Source organism: Pongo abelii, chromosome 5, assembly GCF_028885655.2.
Source record: "Pongo abelii isolate AG06213 chromosome 5, NHGRI_mPonAbe1-v2.0_pri, whole genome shotgun sequence".
NCBI lineage: Eukaryota > Metazoa > Chordata > Mammalia > Primates > Hominidae > Pongo > Pongo abelii.
In genome coordinates, this window is record NC_071990.2 from 43,539,143 (window position 1) to 43,557,769 (window position 18,627).

An 18,627-nucleotide genomic window follows, 5' to 3' on the forward strand; every position below is an offset into this window, starting at 1 on the left:
CACATCACCACCACCATTACCACCATCACCACATCACCACCACCATTACCACCATCACCATATCACCACCACCATTACCACCATCACATCACCACCAGCATCATTACCACCATCACCACATCACCACACCATTACCACCATCACCACATCACCACACCATTACCACCATCACCACATCACCACCACCATTACCACCATCACCATATCACCACCAGCATCATTACCACCATCACATCACCACCACCATTACCACCATCACCACATCACCACCATCATCACCACCATCACCACATCACCACCAGCGTCATTACCATCACCACATCACCACCACCACCATTACCACCATCACCACATCACCACCACCATTACCACCATCACCATATCACCACCATCATCACCACCATCACCACATCACCACCACCATCATTACCACCATCACCACATCACCACCATCATCACCACCATCACCACATCACCACCATCATCACCACCATCACCACATCACCACCACCATTACCACCATCACCACATCACCACCACCATTACCACCATCACCATATCACCACCAGCATCATTACCACCATCACATCACCACCACCATCATTATCACCATCACCACATTACCACCACAATTAACACCATCACCACATCACCACCACCACCATTATCACCATCACCACATCACCACCACAATTAACACCATCACCACATCACCACCACCACCATTATCACCATCACCACATCACCACCACAATTAACACCATCACCACATCACCACCACCATTATCACCATCACCGCACCACCACCACCATTACCACCCTCACGTCACCACCACCATCATTATCACCATCACATCACCACCACCACCATCACATCACCATCATTGCCACCATCACATCACCACCATCATCACCATCAAAACACCACCAGCATCATTACCATGATCACATCACCACTACCATCATTACCACCATCACATCATCACTACCATCACCAGATCACTGTCACCGTCATTACCACATCTATCACATAATCCTCATCACCACCACTACCCTCATGACCACATCATTACTACCAGTGGCCTAGCCCCATCCTCTCATCTCTACTCCAGTCACCCCTGTCACCATCACTTCCATCACCAGGATCCCACCTCCCTTACTATTATACCATCCATCACCATACTTACCACTGCAATTGATTTTGTCATTGCCACCATCAACAGTGTAGGAAATGACTACATGGGTTGCAGCAATGGTTAATGGTCACTGAAGCCCCAATTAAGATGGGTAGGTCATCTGAGGTCACTCAATGGGGTGGGGGCAAAAGAGTAAAAGGCCTAAAGTGTAAGAATTCCCTATTGCAAGCAATCTCAAATTGTTTATTCCAAGAATGTATTTTTCCTGAACCCTCCAATAATTCTAGTGATAATTCCAATTAAGGGGTTTTTTCTTTTTCTTTTTCTTTTTTTTTGAGTCAAGAGTCTTACTCTTACACTATACTCAGGCTGGAGTACAGTGGTGCAATCTCAGCTCACTGCAACCTCCACTTCCTGGGTTTAAGCAATTCTCCTGCCTCAGCCTCCCAAGTAGCTGGGATTATAGGCACGAGCCACTACGCCCAGCTAATTTTTGTATTTTTAGTAGAGATGGGGTTTCACCATGTTGGCCAGGCTGGTCTCGAACTCCTGACCTCCAGTGATCCACCCACCTTGGCCTCGCAAAGTGCTGGGATTACAGGCGTGAGCCACCATGCCTGGCCAGGAGTTGTTATTTTTCCATTGCACAAGGCTCCTCTCCATCCAGTTTGGTATAAGTGAAGGTCTCTACCTTGGCCTCTGAGCTCAGGTTAGAATTCCCAGATTGGAGGGGTGGGAGGATAGTTAAAATACAATCAAAACCAGCTCTTAACTGGTGACTCAGAGTTGATCTATCCATCCTCTGGTTAGACTCAGCATTTCATACCTGCCTGTCCAGCTCCATCATCAGCCATCATGGTCACTGTCACCATCATTCTTCAATGACATCAGAGAAGAGAGCTTCTGTATGGGGTAGGGCCAGGGAATAAGATGGAGCCAGAGGTAAAATAAATGCCAAATTACTCTCTGGAGAAAGGGGCTGCAGATTTATTTATTTTTTATTTTTTATTTTTGAGACAGAGTTCCACCCCTGTTGCCCAGGCTGGAGTGCAATCGCACGATCTCGGCTCACTACAGCCTCCACCTCCTGGATTCAAGCGATTCTCCTGCCTCAGCCTCCTGAGTAGCTGAGATTACAGGCGCTTGCCCCCATGTCCAGCTAATTTTTTGTATTTTTGGTAGAGACGGTTTTGCCACGTTGGCCAGGCTGGTCTCAAACTCCTGACCTCAGGCGACCCACCCGCCTTGGCCTCCCAAAGTGCTGGGATTACAGGCATAAGCCACTGGCCAGGGCTGCAGATTTAGATTTGAGTTTCCTAGTAGCCAATGTCAAGAGGGAGAGGTAACCACTGTATGATTATCAGCTATTTCTGATATTAAAGCAGGAGAGAAATTCCCATTATGAAAACTAAGGCGTCACAGCCAATGGCTGAGGTTGGCCTCGTTAGCTGTCCTCTCTGGCTGTGGAAAAACTTTAGAATATTACCCTGTGGAGCCACTGGATGGGACATGGAGATGGGGTGACCACAAAACTTACCTCTCAGGAGCTGCAAAGTGTTATGGTATTTTATACATTTTATATTAATAATAGGATTACATAGTATTAAATGAGGGAGGAACCAACAGTGTGAGGTCACAGGTGAGTGAGGATGAGAGGGGTGGAGGTGTCTCCCCTTGAGCTGGTCTTCAGGGAGGTTTGGGCATCCACTTGGTGAATGAGGAGGAGGCCACGTTGTCCAAGGGACCACACTAGGGTGTGACATGCCAATGAGCTGGTGTGTGCAGAGAACTAGAGGGAAGGCGGCATGTTGGAGAGGGGTCGGGGTGGACTAGGGGAGAGGATCTAGTCCTAGGGAAGTCATAAGGGCCAAGCTAAGGAGCTAGACTTTCCCCCTCAGGCAGTAGAAGCTGGTGAAGGGTTTTAAACAGGGATGTGACCCTCTTAGATTTGTGTTTAAATGTTCACTGTGGCCAGTGTATGGAGAATGGGTTGAAAGGGGTGAGACTGGAGACAGGGAGGGTTAGCTTATTTTAACCCTCCTGTAAACTCCCTAAGGGTAGGGACCATGTCTGAGGCATCTATGTACCCTCCAGAATGGCGAGGATGCACTAGAGACTCAAACGTTTCTTCTTATTGTCACCCCGTCACTGCCACCACCATTAGCTGCCTCTTGCTTCACTCCATGGCTGTCAGCACCCCCATTAACACACGCCATGCCATCGATTTAGCTCCTTTCCCAGCACTTTCTCAGGGAGCCCAGCCTGGAGCAGACTGGGACATCACCAGCTCAGCAGCTTAGGTCAAAAGTGAGATTCCTGGTCTGGAGTCAGGGGACCTGGTATTTTCTTCAGCTCTGCTGCTGAGTCATTGTGTGACCCCAGCAGGTCCCCACCCTGTCTTTAGTTTTCTGACCTGTTCAAAGTAGGAGCTGGATTAAACTAGTGGGTCTGCCAGCCAAGTGTTTGGAGAATCAGATGAGAATAAACCAGACATTGCTGGTTTCTGCTGTACTTTTGCTGCAGGGACCATGATTGAGAATTGAGTGGGAGGGTCAGATTGAACATTGAGTCTTAGGTATTGCATGTACCTTTGACAAGACCTTGGTAACGCCCCCTCCCCCATTGCCTACCCCTCCAAAATGTAATCTTAGGCATTGCAGTTACCTTGGCAATGTGCCCCCCACCATTCCCTATCCCTCCAAAAGGTAATTTAGGAAGCTGCTGGAAATAGGGGAATGGGACAGCAGTTGGAACCATATGTATGGGGAGAGTCGCTGAGTGAAGTGGGAATGGGACGAGCCTGGGACCCTCAGAGACGTCAAGTTGTCCAGTGTGATCACAGGTGTGTCTTAGGCCAGGGCATCAGCTCCCAGCAGGGGAGAGGGATGCGAGGAGGCCTCATGGCTCAGCAGAAAGAAACCTGGTTACGATCCAGCTTTCAGTCCTGAATCCTGGGCTGTCGGCCAGGCCATGGCTGTAGCTGCAAATAGGCAAGGCTGACCTAAGGTCTCACAGGGCAAAGGGCACCCTGGGAGAGCTAGCCCCAGGCCCCAGGAGCCTCCTCTTCTTAGGGATCCTGGGAGCTCTGCTGACCAAGGGGCTAGGGACTCACCTCCTATGCCATCACCCAGCTACCTCATCATGGTAGCCTTGGTCCCTGAACACTAATGGGTAAGCCCCAGAGCCACGAGCCAGTGACCTCTGAATGGATGGCTTCCCCTTCCCCCAGGCACCAGGCAAGACAGGTAGAGGTCCCTGGAGACCTGATGGCTGGGGAGGGCCCAGTCCTGGGCCAGCCCCTGAGGGCTGGATTCTGGCTGCAGGCTCTCTACTCAGTCCATCCACTCCCACCTCCAGAGTCCAAGGGTCTATGTTGTGGGCAGTTTGAGCTGGCTGGATACTAGAGGGAGGCTGTACCTGAAACAGTTGGTGGGTGAGCAGCATGGGCTTTGAGGAGCTGCTGGAGCAGGTGGGCGGCTTTGGGCCCTTCCAACTGCGGAATGTGGCACTGCTGGCCCTGCCCCGAGTGCTGCTACCACTGCACTTCCTCCTGCCCATCTTCCTGGCTGCCGTGCCTGCCCACCGATGTGCCCTGCCGGGTGCCCCTGCCAACTTCAGCCATCAGGATGTGTGGCTGGAGGCCCATCTTCCCCGGGAGCCTGATGGCACGCTTAGCTCCTGCCTCCGCTTTGCCTACCCCCAGGCTCTCCCCAACACCACGTTGGGGGAAGAAAGGCAGAGCCGTGGGGAGCTGGAGGATGAACCTGCCACAGTGCCCTGCTCTCAGGGCTGGGAGTACGACCGCTCAGAGTTCTCCTCTACCATTGCAACTGAGGTACTTAAGCCCAGAAGTTGAGACATGTGAGAGGGATGGGCCTGCCATTGCCTTGGGTGGTTACTGTGTAGGCATTAGATGTATTACTTTACCTCTTAAAGTCTCAGTTTACCAATCTGTAGATGGGGGCTATGAATATAAGGCACTTTTAGTTCATGGCTTGTGGTAACAGGATCCTACACAAGAACTGTTATCAGCATCATTAATTGGGAGGTGATTAAGGCAGGGAAGGGCTAAAGTGGCTTCAGGGAGTTGAGACAAAGAGCTGAGAAGGCAATTTCTGCAGCAAGAGGTGGAGAAACAATAGAGGCCTTCTTTTCTCCCTTCCTCTTTTCCAGTCCCAGGTCGGTATTTACATAATCCATCTGGAGGTGGAATGTCGGTGGAGGCAGTCTCCCTGGGAGGCAGCAGGTCGAGGCCTTCCTTGGGAAGAAGCTGAGGCTGCAGGACTGGGGAGGGACAAAGTTTCCTATTCCCCAAGCTGGCGTGAATCGTTGGGAGGTTTATTATCTGGCATGGAGGTACCAGAATGGCAGAGTTCGCCTCAGAAGGCTCCAGGGTCTGGAGAAGAGGAGCTGGTGTCTGCTGGAGAGGGGCTGATGTTCATAGGAGGTCCCTTTCTGCCTGTCCTTGCAGTGGGATCTGGTGTGTGAGCAGAAAGGTCTGAACAGAGCTGCGTCCACTTTCTTCTTCGCCGGTGTGCTGGTGGGGGCTGTGGCCTTTGGATATCTGTCCGACAGGTGGGGTGAGGCACTGGGCCAATAAGAAACTGGCTGGGGGAACTTTCTCCCACTAGCTGGGGTATGAGCCTAGTCTACCTATGCCTTAGAACCTCCTTCCACAGGGAACTGACCCTGCATGACCCCTTTGCAGGTTTGGGCGGCGGCGTCTGCTGCTGGTAGCCTACGTGAGTACCCTGGTGCTGGGCCTGGCATCTGCAGCCTCCGTCAGCTATGTAATGTTCGCCATCACCCGCACCCTCACTGGCTCAGCCCTGGCTGGTTTTACCATCATCGTGATGCCACTGGGTGAGGCAGGCAAGAAACAGGCAGGACCTAGAGGGCTGGAAGAAGGCAGTTGTCAGAGTGAGGCTGAGCCCATCTGGTCCTCACTAACCATCTTCCTGTCTCCTGCCCTGGCCCAGAGCTGGAGTGGCTGGATGTGGAGCACCGCACCGTGGCTGGAGTCCTGAGCAGCACCTTCTGGACAGGGGGCATGATGCTGCTGGCACTGGTTGGGTACCTGATACGGGACTGGCGATGGCTTCTGCTAGCTGTCACCCTGCCTTGTGCCCCAGGCATCCTCAGCCTCTGGTGAGGACTGCTGGCAGCTGGGGAGCGGGAGATACAGGAAGTGAAAGATGAGATTAATCAGAGCCTGAGATTTGAAGATAGAGAGATTGAGAGAGGAAGGGAAAGAGAAATGGAGTAAGTGACCAAGAGACAGAAAGAGACACAGAGAAAAAGAGACAGAGAGACAGAGATCAACAGAAAGAAGATGGCAAGGAACAGTGAGAAACAGAGAACAAGATACAGAGAGTCAGAGACAAAGACAGAGCCCAACATAAATTGAGGCTGGCCCCTTGGAGAGTTGGGGATAGGTGCAGGGCCAGCCTGGGGGTGGGGAGCTCAGGCAGGAGAGTGGGAGGACAGGCAGGGTGGGCACTACATTGCCTCCCAAAGATGACTTGGCCTTGGATGACCCTTCTGGATGTGTCTACATGTCTGTCCCTCCTTCATCTCATTCCCTTCTGCCACCCATGGGAGAAGTGAGTGGCTGGTGCTGGGAGCTGGTCTTGAGGGTAAGGCCAATTCAGTTGAATAAGGGACTCCCAGGCTATGGAGGACCTGGGCCTGGGCAAGGAAGTGTGGGAAGAGGTGTTTTATTATTATTATTATTATTATTACTATTTTTGAGATAAGGTCTTGCTCTGTCGCTGGAGTACAGTGGCAAAATCACAGCTCACTGAAGCCTCAACCTCCCAGGCTCAAGTGATTCTCCTGCATTAGCCTCCTGAGTAGCTGGGACTACAGGCGTGTGCCACCACGCCCAGCTAATATTTATTTTTTGATTTTTTGTAGAGACAGGGTCTTGCCATGATGCCCAGGCTGATCTTGAACTCCTGGGCTCAAACCCACCCTCCCGCCTTGACCTCCAAAAGTGTTTGGATTACAGGCATGGGCCACTGCACCCCGCCCAGAGGTGGCTTTTAAATTGGACATTAAAAGATGAATAAGAGCTCGTCAAGTGTGGAGGGCCTGGGGAGGAGATGATGTTCCAGGCTAAAGAGAATACATGAGCAAGAGCCTGGAAGTTGAGAGCCTGTAGTATGTCCAGGAACACATGGCTTAGGGTCATGACTTTCTGGCTGATGGGCCTCCTGCCTATTCCTAGGTGGGTGCCTGAGTCTGCACGCTGGCTTCTGACCCAAGGCCATGTGAAAGAGGCCCACAGGTACTTGCTCCACTGTGCCAGGCTCAATGGGCGGCCAGTGTGTGAGGACAGCCTCAGCCAGGAGGTGAGGGTGAACGTGTGTGTGAGCATGCATATATGTGTGTGGTGGGGGGTGGGCTGTGTCAAGTGCCTCCCTCCCAGAGCCCACCATATATGGCAGGAAAAGCCCCTGGGTCCCCACAGAGAGTTCCGAACTCTTTAGGATGTCCTACCTGGCTCCAGTGGGCCACATCCATCATTCGAGACCCACTCTTCTCAGCTGCCATGAGCATCTCCATACCCACCACTGCAGATGGGAGGAATAGAGAGGGGTAGGGGGAGAGTACTGTGTCCCATTGAGATCACATAGCCAACTCTGATGTTACAGCCTCACCTCCTTCCCTACCAGGCTGTGAGCAAAGTGGCCGCCGGGGAACGGGTGGTCCGAAGACCTTCATACCTAGACCTGTTCCGCACACCACGGCTCCGACACATCTCACTGTGCTGCGTGGTGGTGTGGTGAGGAGGCTGGCTTGGGTCTGGCGTGGGTGTGGTGGGAGGCAGGAGCAAACTCCAGGCTGGTGCTGAGTGTGAGAAGGGCTCTGAGGGACAAGTAGAGTGTCACTGTGGAGGGCAGGAGGATAAACCTCCGTGGGCGATCTGCCCAGGGAAGTCAGAAAATGAAGCAGGCAGCAGAGACACATGGGTTCAAGTTTAGACTCCCACTTCCTTACTTGGAAAGGGACAGATCACTTAGCCACTCAGAGCCCCAGTGTCCCTTCTGTAAAACGGACTGTTGTCAGTTCCATGTCAGGGTTGCTGTGAAAATTAGGGTAAAGGCGCTTTGACTACTGGTGCATGCTGCACACTCAGAGGGCATTATGGATGTCAGGGAAGGTCCTGGCGGGGGGAGGGGGTGTTGCAAAGACGGAAGGAGATTGCCCTTGTAAAATGCCAAGTCTTCCTGAGAAGAGAGGCCAAAGAGGGATGGGAAGGAGGGTCCGCCAAGTGGCACTGAGACTCCTTTCAGGTTCGGAGTGAACTTCTCCTATTACGGCCTGAGTCTGGATGTGTCGGGGCTGGGGCTGAACGTGTACCAGACGCAGCTGTTGTTCGGGGCCGTGGAACTGCCCTCCAAGCTGCTGGTCTACTTGTCGGTGCGCTACGCAGGACGCCGCCTCACGCAAGCCGGGACACTGCTGGGCACGGCCCTGGCGTTTGGCACTAGACTGCTAGTGTCCTCCGGTGAGCCCAGTCCCATAGGTTCTGCCCACCCCAGAAGCCGGGCCAGGAACCCTGCCCACTCCCCAGAAACCCCACCTCCTGGCCAAGAACCCACTCCTCCCCCAGATCCCTGCTCTTACCCAGTGAGCTCAGACTCTCCATCACTTAAGTTCGGCCCACTCTGGAGACTCCACGCCCTATCCAGAACACCCCTGGCTCTCCTCCAAGGCCCTCTCACTACCTGAACCCGCTTCCCTCCAGACATGAAGTCCTGGAGCACCGTCCTGGCAGTGATGGGGAAAGCTTTTTCTGAAGCTGCCTTCACCACTGCCTACCTGTTCACTTCGGAGTTGTACCCTACGGTGCTCAGGTGAGGAAGCCTGCAACTGATCTGGGGTATGGGGCTTGTTAATCATGTGTCTTAACCAATACTTCTACATACACACACCACAACCTGGTCTCTCTCACTCATTTTTTTTTAATTTTAATTTTTGGTAGAGATGGGGTCTTGCTATATTACCCAGACTGGTCTCAAACTCCTGGTCTCAAGCGATCCTCCTGCCTCAGCCTCCAAAAGTGCTCGTATTACAGGCACTATTACAGGCATGAGCCATCGCACCCAGCCTCTCACTCATTCTCCACACTACACCCAGAATACAGAGCTAATCAGGGCCCTCTGTGTTTGCCCTAGTCTTGGAGAAGGCAGAGCATCTTATCTTCTGTACTATGTGACCCTGAGCCATGTCAGACATCCTCTCTGGGCCTCCTTAAGAAAACAACCCCAAGGCCGGGCACTATGGCTCATGCCTGTAATCCCAGCATTTTGGAAGGCCAAGGCAGGCGGATCACTGAAGGTCAGGAATTCGAGACCAGCCTGACCAACATGGTGAAACCCTGTCTCTGCTAAACATACAAAATTAGCTGGGTGTGGTGGCGAATGCCTGTAATCCTAGCTATTTGGGAGGCTGAGGCAGGAGAATCACTCGAACCCGGGAGATGGAGGTCGCAGTGAGCTGAGATCATGCCATTGCACTCCAGCCTGGGCGAGAAACTCCATCTCAAATAAATACATAAATAAAAGAAAAAAATTAAAATAAAGAATAATAATAATAATAAGAAAACAGCCCCAAGAAGCCCCATTCTGCCCACCCCCATCCCATTCACCCCTGGAAGGCAGAGATGCCCTTGAGGACTGTCCCAAGAGCAACCCCTTTGAAAGGCCCAGGGGGGTCTTTCAGCTAGCTACTGGGAGGTGGGAAGAGGAAACTTCTAGGCATCTGTTAATGTTTAGAAAGAAGTTTGCCTCCTCGAACAACATGGCAAGGCCTGTACAAACTACTGACCTTCTTCCTTCCATATCACCCTTTCCTTATCCCCCAGTCTGGTGACTTGTCTTCTCTTTTAGTGGTACCTGATTGGTACTCTGTCAGAATGGGGGCCCTGTCCTCCGGGGGGTGCTGGCTTGGGGCCTCCTGGCCTGAAGGTGGGTGGGAAGACCAACTGAAAGAAGTCCTAGTTTCCTTAGCTATACGGGGAGAAGGGAGTATCAGGGCCTGCCAGCTCTGTAGGGAAGCCCTGTGGGGCATGACTCCAGGTAGGTGTGAACACCATTTGCCTCCCTCATCCTCTTTCTCTGAACAGACAGACAGGGATGGGGCTGACTGCACTGGTGGGCCGGCTGGGGGGCTCTTTGGCCCCACTGGCGGCTTTGCTGGATGGAGTGTGGCTGTCACTGCCCAAGCTTACTTATGGGGGGATCGCCCTGCTGGCTGCCGGCACCGCCCTCCTGCTGCCAGAGACGAGGCAGGCACAGCTGCCAGAGACCATCCAGGACGTGGAGAGAAAGAGGTGTGTGCACAGGACTGTGTCTATGTACGTGTGAGCACATGCATATGGATGCAGGTGCTCAGATACCTGACACCTTAGGATTCAGACAGGAAACTATATCTGCACATGTGTACTTGGTGCATGTATGTGTGTGTGCACAGGTGAGTGTTTCAGGGTGCATGATTGGGGGTACGTAAACTGCAAGCATAAATGTGTACATGAGTGTATGAACACAAATACATAAGGTTGTTCAGGAAGACGTATGTGTGCACACTCAAGTATGCCTACACATCAGAGGTGTGTACAAGCATGTGTGTAAGTCACTTGTACAGGCGTTTGTATACCAGGAACTGGGGTGAGCCCTGGGACAGCCCTGATGGGGCAGGCTGGGGTGGTAGGCTCGGGGATTAAACCCCACCATTGCTCACGACTCCTTCCTCCCTAGTGCCCCAACCAGTCTTCAGGAGGAAGAGATGCCCATGAAGCAGGTCCAGAACTAAGTGGGAGTGGAGGCAGGCCCTCCACAGAAGCTCTGCAGCAGGGGCTGGGAGAGCAGAAGGGCAGGCCCTGCAACTCAGGCTGGGAGTATCGAACCCTCTGCCTAGGGCCGGAGTTGCCGCCAGTACCCGCTCCCTGTGCTCATCCATCCTTGATTATTTGGCTTCTAGAAACAGTTGACTTCCCAGAATGCAGTGGGCTGCTGGGCACCCCTCTCACGGCTGGAGAGGATTCTGTAAATAAAGGTGCCCCTTGGGTTGGGGCAGTGGTGAAGAGCTGTGGGAAGAGCCCTGGATAGGAAGCCACTGAGTCTGCCCTGGGCTCTGATAAAACCTTCACCATTAACTTGCTGTGTGACCTTGGGCATGTGGCTTTCCCTCTCTGGGCCTCAGTCTGTTCATCTCCCAAATGGATAATGAAGCCTCTTGGGAGGCCCTACCATAGGATCTGTTGCCATGCTCAAATGAGTTACTGAATAAGGTGCTTCTGCTTCTTCTAGAGATGGTGCTAAAGAAAGGACTAGCATATGAGACTTCTGGTACCAATGGGGCTGGTGGGCATGCTGTCTACTGTGTGGTGCTAGGACTACCAATGCCAGGCCCAAGGGACAAAAAGAACAGAGCTTTCTGTTCTCATGGCTGGCCCTGCTACCTCCGAGGCACCCTGCAGGGCAATGCATGGCATCCCAACCCCCACACTCCCCATCCTCCAACCCACTGGTCTCATGCCCAAAGAACAGTTGAAGGCATGGGAGCCAACATTTTATTGAAGAGGCCAGAGAGGCTGAAATTCAATAAACACAAGTTTTATGAATACCTTGAAGCTCCAGAATGTGCCGGGGAAAGGGGTTGTGATGGCCAGGAGGATACCCTTCAAAACGGGCTGTTCCCTAACTAGACAGAAATGGGAAAGGGAAAAAATTGGCAGAGAGCCAGAGGGCCTACCATAGAGCCTAGGCCCAGGCCCCCAAGATCCCACCTTCCCCAACCCCCATGGGACTGTAGATTTTTGTAGCTCCCATTGGACCATGAGGGGCATGATGGGAGGCCTGAGTTAGGGTGACCTTTTTTGTTAGCGTCTCATTTGAATTTTATCTTCACTGGGTCATAGATGTAGCAGCCCACATCGCCAATGTTCACACCTGAGAGAGAGAGCCCTATCACCAAAGGCCTTGGGTCTGTGGTGCAGGGTTCAGGGCTAGAGGGAACTGGGTGTGGGGGCCAGGGTATGCTTAACCACAGGGGAAGTTGTCCACACATACCCACAGACCATGTACATGCCATACTCTAGGCATGTACATGCCATCCCAGTGTCTGGGATGGGGCTGCCCACCTTTGGGGCCAAACAGGTAGCCGTAGCAGGGGACGTGGCAGTAGGGGACTCCATCATGCTGAGACACAGAGAGAAAGAGAGCTGTCTCAGCCTGGTTCTCTTCCCATCTCCAGCCTCCTCCCCACATAACCACTAATTCCTGCCCTGCTCACCTCAGCATGACTCCCAGCAGTCAGGGTCTTGTGGCAACGCTGGCACCTCAGACACGGTCGGTGCCAATTTCTGCCTAATGACATCACCTTCTCAGCTGGTGGTGGAGAGAAGTGGTAATGCTTCCATTCTAGGGGTAGAGTAGGGAGACCCACCTGCCTTGGATCACCTCCCTGCCCCTTGCTGCCCACACTGTATCCCCCTCCCCAAGCTTTCCACTGTCACTTACCAAAATAGACGGGCTCCCCACAGCCAGGGCACAGCGAGGTCTCCCCAGTGAATGTCTTCATATGAGGAGGGCCTTTAAGGGGAAGAGGCCCTGGCTAGGTCTGAGGTGGAGATGCCCACCAGCACCTGCCTGCATATGGCGCTGTCCTTCCAAAAGCCATGCTCATTCCAGAGTGCTCCACCCAGGCGCCCAAGAGTCTGCCTTCTATAGGCCCAGAGCTGAGCCCCCTTTGACTCCACCTCCTGCCCCATCCTTATGTGTATTAGGGACTACCTGCTTCCTTCTCCTGCTTCCTTCTCATCCTCCCAGGGACTCAGGTACCCACCATCCCAACCCTGTTAGCAACTCAATCCTCAGGAAACTTGAGCTGATATAGGAGCTGGCCATGGCACGGGTGTCAGGTGTTAGGGAGCACAGTGTCATTGCCTACTTCAGGGAATGGAGGGAAAGAACAGGGACCAGAGGAGAAAAGTTGAAGAATGTGAGAGACTGGCCTTATCCCAATGACTCCTCTCCTTTAGGTCATTCCTTCCACGGCCCTGGCCTGGGACAGACCTAAGTTCCTGGCCAGCTTTGCCTCTGACTAGCTTTGTGAATGGACAGTCATTTGCCCTGTCTGGATCTCACTTTCCTCACCTGTAAAATGCGAGGAGAGGGGATAATGCCATCTGCCCAATTAACCTCTTTTTTTTTTTTTTTTTTTTGAGATGGAGTCTCACTCTGTTGCCCAGGCTGGAGTGCAACGGCATGACCTTGGCTCACTGCAACCTCTGCCTCCTGGGTTCAAATGATTCTCCTGCCTCAGCCTCCCAAGTAGCTGGGATTACAGGCACGAGCCACCACACCCGGCTAATTTTTGTATTTTTAGTTGAGACGGGATTTCACCATGCTGGCCAGGCTGGTCTTGAACTCCTGACCTCATGATCCGCCTGCCTCGGCCTCCCAACAATTTACCTCTTAACTCAGCAGCTGACATGAGGGAATAGAAAGAAAAAAAAAAAAAAAAAAAAAGCAGGGAGTAGATAGAGAAGACTTTGCCAAGAACGAAGTTGTGAGAATGTGAAGCAGAGGGCTGGATAGGAGACTGCCACCTGGCCCAACCTCCACTCCAGCTTGGGGAAGGGTCGGGAGGAGGACTGGGAGGAGCTGAGCCCAGCCTTACTTTTCTTGCCTTGGGGGAGGCCAGTCCTTGGCCTGGGAGGGCTGAAGCTGCTGGGGCTGAGAGGAGTGGTGCAGCCAGGGCTGGGAGTGGGGGGATTGTACAAGTAGGAGCCTACACCACCAATGTTCACCCCTGAAGAGAGAATAGGGGAGGTCAGGCTTGAGCCCCCAGCTCCCAGCCACAAGGAGGGTTCTGCTGACCCCTGGCCCCTTAAGGCTGGTACTTACCCCTGGGTCCAAAGAGAGCCCCATAGCACGGCTTGTGGCAGTATGGCCTCCCGTTGTGCTGGGCACAAGCAGAAGGAAGTGGGTTACTCAAGGCCAGCGGGAGCCATGACCCACAGGCCTTCGCCCCAGACAGGCTGCCAGGTGTGTCTGTCCACTGGCTGAGTCTGGTGGGCCTGGGAGGGGTGGGGGATGGTCTGGCATGCCAGTATTTCCACTGTGGTCAAGGGAGGAAGAGCAAGAGCTGCTCAGGAGGTGACACTGCTTTCCACCCATCCTGATCCCCAAAACCATGGGATCCACAGTCACGACCTAGGTTCCCAAAATCCTGGCTGGTGTGGGGTCCATCAGGCGGGCGGCCTTGGGGTAGGCTACTGAGGTTCCCTTTGGCAGGCCTCCAGGGCTGAAGTTGGGGGCTGGTGCGTGGGGGGTGGGAGGCAGTGATGTAAATAGGGCGGTGCTCCTTGGCCAGGTCTTACCTCTGCATGCCCGCCAGGGGACAGGATGCTGTGGCAGCGCTCACATTTCAGGCAGAAGCGGTGCCAGTTCTTGCCGAGGGAGCTCACCTTCTCAGCTGTGGAGGACAAAGTGGAACCGAGCTGCGAGGAGCCTGTCCAAGCATAGGACCCCTCCTTTCCCCCTTCCGCCCTCTAGGGAATTAGGTTGGCATGCCCTGCTCCATGGAGATGAGTGTCTCCAGGAGGCCAGCTCCATCCCGCTCCGGTTTCATACTCCCCACAGAGCTCTCAGAGGAAGGGAGAAGACTCGAGTGGGAGCGGGTGGTGCGGAGACTACCAGCCGCTGCAGGTGAAAACGGTGTCTGGGACTACACTGTGGCCAGCCCTCCGCGTCCTCAGGGAATCCAGCGCTCCCATTCGCCCCATCTTCTCCCCCCTCCGCAGCCCGGGCCTCACCGAAGAAAACAGGTTGCTGGCAACGCGGACAGGTCCAGCTCATAGCTCCACTCCAGGCAGCGCACGCGGCACACAGTAGGTACGCCGCTGCGGCTCAGTTCCGCCCCCTCCGCAGGCTCCACCCACGGCTCAGCTTTGAGCCTCCCTGGGCGGAATCCGCAGTTCCTTGGCGCTCATTGGTTACCAGAAATTTAGAACCACTCCACTTGGGAGACAAAGGGCTATTTCGCTGTTACTTCAAAGAGCATTAAAGCCTCGGTCAGACCCCCAGGGAGGAGAGAGGATCTTGAAGCCGAGGGGACTCCAGACTAGGAAGGCAAATGTGTAACGAAGACACCTGGACAGGGAGCACTACTAGTTTCTGGAGCGGTAAGGACAGGAAAAATGTCCACAGTGCAGACACCATTAAAACACTACTCTCTCCAAAGCGAGGGAGTAGGCATTCTTTGAAATGCTTTAATTCCACCTTGGCAGTATAACAAGTAGTTGAAAGCAACAAAATCTGGAGCCCGTCTCTGGTACCCTACTTTTTGACTTCAGGCAAATTACTGAACCTCCCTCTCTGCCTCCATTTTCTCATCTGTGCAATGAGTATGATAACAGTCTCTGCCTCATAGGATTGTTATGAGAGTTAAATAGGTTAATACATGTAGAGTGCCCAAACAGCGCCTGGCATATAAACGCTGTAACAGCTATAGCTATCACTGTGATGGATCCCTTAATGAACTCAAGACTCGGTTTGGAAGCCTCAGAACATGGTCTGTATACAATCGTTTACTCCTAAAGCTGTAGGGCGGCTGGGCACAGTGGCTGACACCTGTAATCCCAGCACTTTGGGAGGCCGAGGTGGGCGGATCGCCTGAGGTCAGGAGTCCAAGACCAGCCTGGCCATCAAGGTGAAACCGCGTCTCTACTAAATATACAAAAATTAGCCGGGCGTGGTGGCGCATGCCTGTTATCTCAGCTACTCGAGAGGCTGAGGCAGGAGAATCGCATGAACCGGGAGGTGTGGAGGTTGCAGTGAGCCGAGATCGCACCACTGTACTCCAGCCTGGGGGACAATTGCGTGACTCCATCTCTAAATAAATAAATAAATAAATAAAAATGAACACCAACTACACATTTTCTAATCTGGTTTGCTTTAAAATTTTTAAATATTTGTCTTTTTACTGAATGTATTTATTTGAGGCAGGGTCTCTGTTGCCCAGGCTGGAATGTAGTGGTGCATCGTAGCTCACTGCAGTCTCCACCTGCCCGGCTCAAGCGATCTTCTCACTTTAGCCTCTGGAGTAGCTGGGACTACGGACGCATGCCACCACACCTGGCTAATTTTTGTATTTTTTGTAGAGATGGGGTTTTGCCATGTTGCCCAGGCTGGTCTTGAATTTCTGGGCTCAAGCGACCCACCTGCCTGGGCCTCCCTAAGTGCTGGGATTACAGGTATGAGCCACAATGCCCAGATAAATATTTGTTAAAAGTAGTTCAATAGTGCGTCAAAGGATATTTCAAGAAATTTAAATCCACAGAATGGAAGAAATATTTGCAAATCTGATAAGGCTCTAGTAACCAGATTATATAAATAACTTATAATGCAATAACAAAAAGACAACCCAATTAAAAGTGAGCAAAGTATTTGAATAGACATTTTTCTAGAGATACACAAATGGCCAATAAGCACATGAAGAGATGCTGAATATCAATAGTCATTAGGGAAATGCAAATTAGGACCACAATGAAATACCATTTCATACTGACTAGGATGGCTATAATTAAAGAGTCAAATGTTGGCAAGAATGTGGCAAAATTGGATCCCTCATACATTGTTGGTGGCAACATAAAATGGTGTGGCCACATTGGAAAACAGTCTGGCAGTTTCTCAAAAAGTTAAACATAGAGTTACCATATGACTCAGCAATTCCACTTCCAGGCATATACCCAGGTATATAAGAGAAATGAAAACATATGTCTATACAAAAACTTGTACATGAATGTTCATAGCAGTACTATTTACAATAGTCAAAAGGTAGAAACAGCCCAAAAGTTCATCAACTGATAATGGATAAACAATATGTAGTATATCTGTATGATAGAATATTGCTCAGCTGTAAAAAAGAATGTAATACTGATGCATGTTACAACACACGTAAACCATAAAAACATTAAATAAGAAAAGCAAGACACAAGAGGCCACATATCATATGAATCAATTCATATGAAATATTTAGAATAGGTAAATCCATAGAGACAGACAGTAGATTAGTGGTTGGCCAGTCAAGGAGATGGAATTGGAAATGTCTACTAATGGGTTCAAAGCTTCTCTATGGGAAGATAAAAATGTTCTGGAATTAGATAGCAGTAATGTTTGTACAACCTTGGGAATATACTAAAAAGCATGAACTGTAGACTTTAAAAAGGTGAATTTTATGGTATATGAGTAATGTCTTAACAACAATAGAACCTGAAGAAAACTACTTTAAAGAAAAAAGGCGGCCAGAAGTGGTGGCTTACGCCTGTAATCCCAACACTTCGGGAAGCTGAGGCAGGTGGACCACTTGAGCCTAGGAGTTAGAGACCAGCCTGGGCAACATGGCGAACCTCATCTCTACAAAAAATCAGCTGGGCTTGGTGGCATGTGCCTGCGAGGCTGAGGTAAGAGAATCACCTGAGCCCGGGAAGTTCAGGCTATAGTGAGCTGAGACCATGCCACTGCACTCCAGCCTGGGTGACAGAGTGAGACTGTCTCAAAAAAAAAAAAAAAAAAAAAAAGCAGGGGGACTGGGGGCAAAGGTAGCCAATGAACAGCTGGAGGGAAGAGCTGATAAACTTGTGCCAGTGTCCCAGCAGAGGAGACAATAATCAATCCCTCTATGAAGGATGGAGGTGAAACCGAGTTTTCTTGAGTAAGTTCCTTGGTTACATCAAATCCGTTGAGGAAGGGCTTGCACCAAATTCGTCATTGGACTGCAGTGCTGTGCTCTGCTAGGTCAAAGGAGCACTGTCTTAAGTGTCTCCTCTTGGGACATCAGTTCCTTCATCTGGGTAATGGGGTAGGGACTGGGGTCTATGAACTTCCACTGGATATTCCTGTTCCTGAATTGTCTCCATCAATCCTTTTTACTTATAACACTTGTTTTATCATCCTTGTTAAGTTCTAAGGGTGGAAGCCTTCCACACTGTAACTTTTCTACACTTTCTCATTATTTGTTTCTTGTTTCAGGGAATATTTCAAGATCCTTAGTTTTGTAACTGTTTCTTGAAAGGCTTCCTCTTCAACAGATTTGAAAAATATTAGTTTTAGCTTCCACTGAATTTTCCTGTCTTATTTCTGCCTCTCGTTTCTTGTTTTTTCTTTTTTTCTTTTTTCTTTTTTTTTTTTTTTGAGACAGAGTCTCGCTCTGTTGCCCAGGCTGGAGTGCAGTGGTGCGTTCTCGACTCACTGCAACCTCTGCCTCCTGGGTTCAAGTAATTCTCCTGCCTCAGCCTCCTGAGTAGCTGGGATTACAGGTGCATGCCACCACGCCCAGCTAATTTTTGTATTTTTAGTAGGGACGGGGTTTCACCATGTTGGCCAGGCTGGTCTCGAACTCCTGACCTCAAGTGATCCATGTGCCTCGGCCTCCCAAAGTGCTGAGATTACAGGTGTGAGCCACCGAGCCTTGCCTA

At 51.5% G+C, this 18,627-nt stretch overlaps 2 protein-coding genes across 14 annotated transcripts; one reads left to right on the top strand and one right to left on the bottom strand.

The window, feature by feature from the left end:
- The first annotated feature begins 4,491 nt into the window (after window positions 1-4,491).
- On the top strand, window positions 4,492-11,766 carry SLC22A7 (solute carrier family 22 member 7). Its single transcript, NM_001134161.1, has 11 exons — window positions 4,492-4,971; window positions 5,310-5,315; window positions 5,608-5,711; window positions 5,845-5,999; window positions 6,116-6,284; window positions 7,366-7,489; window positions 7,814-7,923; window positions 8,435-8,649; window positions 8,890-8,998; window positions 10,270-10,476; window positions 10,901-11,766. The coding sequence occupies exons 1-11, from the start codon at window positions 4,579-4,581 to the stop codon at window positions 10,953-10,955; spliced, it is 1,647 nt and encodes a 548-aa protein (NP_001127633.1). The 5' UTR covers window positions 4,492-4,578; the 3' UTR covers window positions 10,956-11,766.
- Window positions 11,702-18,612, bottom strand: CRIP3 (cysteine rich protein 3). Of its 13 annotated transcripts, none has more exons than XR_008526180.2 (9): window positions 14,965-18,612; window positions 14,530-14,624; window positions 14,054-14,111; window positions 13,827-13,958; window positions 12,665-12,736; window positions 12,438-12,565; window positions 12,215-12,343; window positions 12,017-12,094; window positions 11,702-11,846 (listed from the first exon to the last, which is right to left on the bottom strand). XR_008526180.2 is itself a non-coding variant. In XM_054557536.2 (9 exons), the coding sequence occupies exons 1-8, from the start codon at window positions 15,005-15,007 to the stop codon at window positions 12,033-12,035; spliced, it is 648 nt and encodes a 215-aa protein (XP_054413511.1). In that variant the 5' UTR covers window positions 15,008-18,612; the 3' UTR covers window positions 11,702-11,846; window positions 12,017-12,032. The 13 variants fall into 13 exon arrangements, 11 of the variants coding, with proteins under 11 accessions (XP_054413511.1, XP_003780457.2, XP_054413510.1 ...); XM_054557536.2 differs by having other exon boundaries at window positions 12,286-12,343; XR_008526181.2 differs by lacking the exon at window positions 12,215-12,343.
- Between the last annotated feature and the right edge of the window lie 15 nt (window positions 18,613-18,627).